The 6,920-nt window shown below is 41.4% G+C and overlaps 1 protein-coding gene across 1 annotated transcript; it reads right to left on the bottom strand.

Annotated features, from left to right (window-relative positions):
* Nucleotides 1-400: 400 nt before the first annotated feature.
* LOC119792373 (PR domain zinc finger protein 15-like) lies at nucleotides 401-6,455 on the bottom strand. The gene is made up of 7 exons (XM_038298987.1): nucleotides 6,380-6,455; nucleotides 5,815-5,854; nucleotides 5,650-5,743; nucleotides 1,361-1,514; nucleotides 919-1,255; nucleotides 760-837; nucleotides 401-672 (listed from the first exon to the last, which is right to left on the bottom strand). Exons 2-7 carry the CDS (start codon nucleotides 5,843-5,845, stop codon nucleotides 401-403), a joined length of 966 nt encoding a protein of 321 aa, XP_038154915.1. The 5' UTR covers nucleotides 5,846-5,854; nucleotides 6,380-6,455.
* Nucleotides 6,456-6,920: the final 465 nt, after the last annotated feature.

Below are 6,920 nucleotides of genomic sequence, written 5' to 3'. Positions count from 1 at the left end.
AATACGCGGAATAAATATGTGCAATAGTAGTAGGTGGGCCATGCCTTCGGCATGTGGCCCCCCTAATAAATATGTGCAATAGTAATAGGTGGGCCATGCCTTCGGCATGTGGCCCCCCTAATAATACGCGGAATAAATATGTGAGATAGTAGTAGGTGGGCCATGCCTTCGGCATGTGGCCCCCCTAATAATACGCGGAATAAATATGTGCAATAGTAATAGGTGGGCCATGCCTTCGGCATGTGGCCCCCCTAATAAAAATAATACGCGGAATAAATATGTGAGATAGTAGTAGGTGGGCCATGCCTTCGGCATGTGGCCCCCCTAATAACATAGGCTATATATTAACTAATGAGTTAAACAGCAGCTGTGTTTATATAAGCATGTTTACTGTATGGATTCAGGCTGAATCCCGTTTTTGGGTTGATACTGGACTGATTTCTGTTATTAATATCAGATCAGGACCTCCCTGCTCCTGTTTCTTACCTTTGAATTTGCTTGTTGGAGCAGCGGCTCCCGGCCTGCGGCCCCTGGCTCTCCTCCCACGGCCCTGCCCTCTTTTCCGGCTAAGCTGGGCTGCCTGGGGCTTCCCTTCCTCTACATCAGGGTGAGCCGGGTTCTCCTCGTGGGGCTGCGGTGAAACAACCTCGCTGCTGTGATCTGGGGTCATACCTGGGATGAAGGAACATTAAATGGATGCATTTAAACACAAACATGAGACAGAAGGGGTCCAATCACAATAAATGGTTTGACTTAAACTGTTGTCTTCAGCCTTCTGAGGCGGGCCGGCTCCACTTCTGTCTAAGGTCTCCGTTTTAGCAGAAGACGATGAAACATCTGTTCAAAGAAAGAAGGTGTTAAGGACATTTCTTCAGCTTTTATTTTAACCGATAAACCTCCAGTTTGGGATCCCTGTACCTGGTGGGGGCAGCGGCGGTTGCAGTGGGGGCCTCAGCATGGGTTTCTCCATCTTCTTGGCGTAGAAAGCACCATACCAGACTCTCAGCTCTGTCCCAGGCAGCACATCCTGAAAAACACACAGCAGGAACCAATGGAGGAAGAGCGTCCCGACGGCTTTAAAGCGCAGGCTGGACGGACGTACCTGGGAGGTGTTGAAGTAAACATCGTCGTCCTGCTGGTAGGCGGTCAGATTCTGGTGTTTGTGATCAGAGGCCGGTCGCACCAGCATCATCCAGTTGCAGTCGTCCTCGCTGCTACTGTCGAAGCACACCACAGTGCCATTTCTCTGAAAGATCTGCCGAGACGGGATGCAGTGTGAACGCAGAGATAAAGCGAGGAGCTAACAGACACATCGGCAGGACGAGCATCGCCTTCCATGCAGGCGGCCATCTGGAAGCACCTTCAGAGGGAAAGCTCCTTCTTTCTTCAGACTTGGGACTCTCTTCGCCTCGAAGGGTCCAAACCGGGTCCTTTTGACCAGCCGGCGCAGGACAAACACCCCTTCCTCTCTGTTCCCCACCTTCCTGATCTCCAAGCTGTTTGGTAGAGATGATCTGATGCGGAACAGAGATTAAGAGTTTGTTTAAATACAAACAGGCTAAATCCCAAACCTAGAAATTAAAGGAGTTACAATAAATGGGGTAAAACACAACATTGGGCTTTTTGCAGATGACGTTATAGTTTTCTTTTTGGGGAAAAACACAATAAATCACAACCTAAATTGATGTCACTCCAAGAAACACTCGGCTATCTTTCTGGATATAGAATAAATATTTCCAAAACTCAGATGTAGAATTCAATTATATACCTCCTCAAGATCCAAAAGACATGGAAATTTAACTGGAAAATGAAATGTATAAAATATTGAGAGAAGTTACAAAAAAAATCTATCGTTTTCGTTAGCCTTTAGATGTAGATGGGCCGGTGTAGATGGAAAAATGTCAGGGCCAAAAATGGTTCCCAGTCCGAGCCTGGAAAGGAGGGATGGCTCTACCCAAGCTAGAAGAGTTTTATTATGCAGCGCATCTTAACATGCATATCGTTGGTGTGATCCTAATTATTATAGTAAATGAAAACAGATTGAAATTTGAACATATGAATAACTGATTCCAAACTTTCTTGGAGATAGAGAAGCTTAGGGGCAAGAAACCATGGAATAGAAACCTATTCTAGGTAAATGGAACAAAAAGGATCCAGAAATATGAAATTCAAAATAAAACAGCAAAATTAAAATGGATAGCTTATGAAAGTAAATGTATGCCAACAAAAATGGATAAAAGTTATATATCAAGTTTGATTATATAGAGTACCATTAAAATCTAAACTATAGCTATATTTGTGTATACTCAATGTTGGTGGCAGCTAAAAAGTGTATCAGGAAGAAATGGATGAAGATCGAGGTGCCAATGAAGGATCAATGGATATCTACTATAGAGGACATACTTTTAACGGAAAGGTTAACATATAGACTACAGGAAGCACTAATGGACACAAAAATAAAAAAATTGGTTTCTTACAAGAAAGAAAATCAATGTGTTTTATTTATCTGTATTTTTTTTTCTTTTCTATGCTGTATTACATGTTATGTATGTGCTTAAAAAGACTAATAAAATATAAGTGACAAGAAAAGAAAGAGGCTAAATCCAGCCAAGCCTAATGAGATCCATCAGGTACCTAATGGCAGAAATGGGTCCGTTTAGCATAGTTTGAACAGTTTGAGTTTGGAGTTAATATTAAAGATATAATGCAGGATTTTCTTTTTCCAGATCATCTTAATAAGTGGTCCTCCTAATTGTCAATCATTCTGGTGATTTGTTTAGGTAAGGCCTTCCAACGTGCTCGTCCCTATTTTCACTCACCACTGGTGAGTCTGACATAGTGGAAACTTGCAAATCTTATTTTGGAAAGTAAGCGTGTATGAGCGATGCAAACAGCAACTTTTAAACAGAGCGTGCACGAGGAGAAAGGGCTGGTGCTCTCACACGCGTTTAATAGGTGTTACCTCTCGGCTGCGGGTACAGGGTGGTGCATGTGCTTTTCTTTTTTAAAGTGGAGAGGGTGGATCTTTTCAAAAATCTGTGAAAATCTGCCACTATACCTTTAAAATCTGATACGTTAGTATGGAAATGAGCTGCATGGTCAACTCTTTGATCCCTTGCAATATAAGACAAATATACCAAAAATACATGTTTTTAAAAAGCAATTTCATTCTTAGGAGATAAATCTGAATAGTTTCTCTGTTAAAATTATGAATTAAATGCGGAGAACTTATCCAGGAGGTCAAAAAAACAAAAAAAACATGATGTCATCTAAAGCACTGTGGGCCACAATGACTCAGATGAGCTGTGATTCAACAGTAAGAGAGTGGGGGAAAAAATTAAAATGGCATCCAGGGGGCGTGCAGGTGGGGCACGACCCATGTACGGAGGCCTTAGACCTCGACACAGGCGACCCAGGTTCGAATCCAACCTTTGGTCCTTTGCTGCATGTTCTCCCCCTCTCTCATACCCAGAGATGGCAAAAGTACTCACCTTCCGTACTTGAGTAAAAGTACAGATACTTGTGTTAAAAAATACTCTGGTAAAAGTGGAAGTACTGATTAAACTTCTTTACTCAAGTAAAAGTAACAAAGTACAGGCTTGTAAATTTACTTACAGTATAAAAGTAAAAGTAGAAACCACTTTTTTCATGCCGTTGCCTACATTTTAAATGGATGTCTGCCAATAGGACTAGATCTCCGTTGTGTTCATTTTCAATCATCTCGTCGTCCATGCTACTATGCTAACGCCACCGCCACCAAGCTGCAATGATTTCCCGCGAATGAATACCACCGAATCTGTCGATTCATCTTGTAGTGGTGCGTCAAATGCAACGTAGATTCCCATCCAATTAGATTGAATTTAGTATTGATGACTTGAAAAATAATAACGGTAACTCCATTGAAATGATTCAAAACTAAAGTAACGAGCCAATTTTTTTAAAATGTAAGGAGTAGAAAGTACAGATATTTTTGTAAAAATGTAAGGAGTAGAAGTAAAAAGTCGCAATAAAAATAATAAAGTAAAGTAAAAATATCAGAAAAATCTACTTGAGTACAGTAACGAAGTATTTGTACTTCATTACTTCCCATCTCTGCTCATACCCCAAGCCACTAGTGCCGTAAAAAAAAAAAAAAAAAAAAGTTATAAAAAAAAAAGGGCATCCAGAAGAGAAATCCAAGGTAAAACCGCTGCTTAGACGAGGGCCGTTCTTAAAGCAACATCACTGGGATGATTGACAGAACTTTGGGGAAAAAGTTTCCTGAGCGACAAAACTGTGGGAGAAAATGGCCCGTTAAATTAGGTAATGAAAATGTCTGACCATGAGAGAGTCAACCAGGTGAAAGTTTGGTCATGGTCTAGTCAAATCCTGGACTTGACTGATAAAAAGCTGCACGATGAACTCTGTGTCACACACTGGGTTAACAATCTACCACATTGGTGTTGCAGGCTCGCTCAGTTTTACAGAAACTGGATAACAGATGTTGCTGCTATTGGTGACAAAACCAGTTATTAGGTTTGACGTAAAAGAGGAGGATAATTAGTTAAAGTCTTGGGGAAATGGTCGTTCCAAACGAGTGGTGCACGACTTTACACGAGTGAATAAAGTGAATGTGATTGGTTGTTTATCAAGGGGGCGGGATTGTTGTGGCAGAAGATTCGCAAACCAGTTTGGTTGTGGCTGGTTTTTTCGGAAGCATCTTGCTAACCAGTTAACAACTTAGTGCTAGTAGGTTCCCAATGGGAAATTCCATTGGGACCAACTAAATTGGTGACTTAGAAACGACACTGTCAAGGAACGCTATGGACAGAGGAAACATGCAAGAGGAGGAGAGTTTAGTGTCGGAGGTCGTGGATGAGTCTCCTCTGTGATACGTTTTTTATTTAGAGGAGGAAAGCGGGGATGAAGATGTTGTGGAAGAGGACGCCAGGGCGGCAGAAGCTGGGTTTGGTGTAGAAGGCTTCCAGCCGTACATGTTTGAGCCCTTGCCTCACAACGCTGCCAGTTCTGTTAGCTCTACGCCTGCTGAAGACACAGACGTCCATCCCCGTGAACACTGGGACGGAACTCAATGGGAAAGGAAATTATTCTTATTTCAACCGTTGCGTATATTAGCTGCGACATATGAATCAAGATGCTATTATTGACAGATGACCGTTGATATATGATTGGCCGAATTTAGGTGTTCAGGCTGACGTATAACTAACTGGCCTGCAGAAGATAACGAAATAAAATCACAGATTTTAAGACAGGATTTTTTTTTTATAGAAATTTTCTAACTTTTGGGACAATATGGTCTGATAAAGACATCTATATACATGTTTAAGCCAGAATGATTTGACATTTAAAATGACTTCCCTATGACTTTGATTTATTCTTTTTTTTCCCATGATAACTGTGATCATAATTTGAAACATGTCAGTGCTAAACCAAAAACTTTTTCTGGAAATGCAAAAAATCTATAAGGAGACAAAATCGTTTTACTGCATTTTTTTAAATGATTTTTAAGATAATTTGGGATAAATGCACCTTTTTTCTCTTTTAAATGCAATTAGTCAGTGCTGTATATTCTTAACGCCTTGAAAAAAAGTGTGTTTTTTCCAGTGGAAAGCTTGTTTAAAACCAGCTCTGTCCCAGCTGCCAACTCACCGAGCCCGGCTGAGGACGAAGGAGTCCTGGACGGTGACCAGGGGCCCCAGCTCAGGGCACTCAGAGTCATGGTACTGGGCACAGTCCTCACACCCTGTGGAAGGATCACATGTGTCACCATCAGCCTGTCAGACACCACAGAGGGATGGATGGATTCATACTCACAGATGAACTCATCTGGGGTCTGCTCAGCCATTATTCCAACCTGCAGAGAGGAAATTGGTTTATTTATTTTATTGGGGATTTACCTGCAAATTAACGGATCATATTGTAATTTACAGATCAACTAGTTGTAGGAGTGTTTAAATAACTGCAGATCTTAAGCAGAATGTGATGGTTCAGCTGTACCTGAACACACCTGGTAGATAAAGTGTGTTTCACTCCTTTATTCTAATATTTTAAATATCTCTGATCCTGAATTTTTCTACCTGGGGATCCGTGTTGGAATTAGGATCCAGGATTTGAGTGATTCCTAAACTCTAGCCGGGTTTTAACTCCGATCTGAGCGGCTTCTCTTCTCTACAATGTAACAAAGAACAGTTGGCATGGCGGCTGGATCGGAGACGCAAACCCCCAAACCGGAGTCTGTGCTTCTCAGCGCCGGACTGGGAGCGGAGCGAGCGGCGCAGAGAAGCTCCGAGGCGGCCGGAGCGACCGGCTGCAGCTTCACTACCGGACCGCGCCGCCGTTTGGAGGCCGAGCGGGCGGCATTAGTGAGGAAACACGTTACCTTTTCTGCAAAACAGCCTTCATTTACCGAGTCCTGACTCCGGGTTCCAATCCGCTCCAGAAACGGCGCAGGACCGGAAGCGACCAGCGCGCAAGGAATTATGGGAGATGTAGGCTGTGCACTGGAAAAAATTCTCAAATTAAGGGTATTTACCCTTAATTAAGGGTATTTACCCTTAATTTGAGTCGGTAAATGAGATAGTTTGCCAATAGAATGAGTATTTTTACTCTTAAAATGGTATAATTACATAAAATGCACTTGAAATAAGACAATGTAATTGTTTTTTTTCTTATTTTAAATGTATATTGACTCGTTCTAATGGCAAAATGCCACTTTTATCTCCTCAATCCAAGAACAAATTCACTTATTTTAAGAAAAAATAACTTATCTAGATTTTGATTGTTTCCAGTGTACTGGAAAAACGATCTAGAAGTAAATATATCTTAAATGATGTGTATTTACCCTTAATTTGAGTAGGTAAGTGAGATAGTTTATTAATGAAATTAGTATTTTTACTCTTAAAATAAGATAATTAGATAAA

This window comes from Cyprinodon tularosa, unplaced genomic scaffold (assembly GCF_016077235.1).
Source record: "Cyprinodon tularosa strain WSP-4 unplaced genomic scaffold, ASM1607723v1 ctg1115, whole genome shotgun sequence".
Classification (NCBI taxonomy): Eukaryota; Metazoa; Chordata; class Actinopteri; order Cyprinodontiformes; family Cyprinodontidae; genus Cyprinodon; species Cyprinodon tularosa.
Note: the sequence above shows the minus strand (reverse complement) of the source record. Positions and strands in the feature narration are given on the sequence as shown.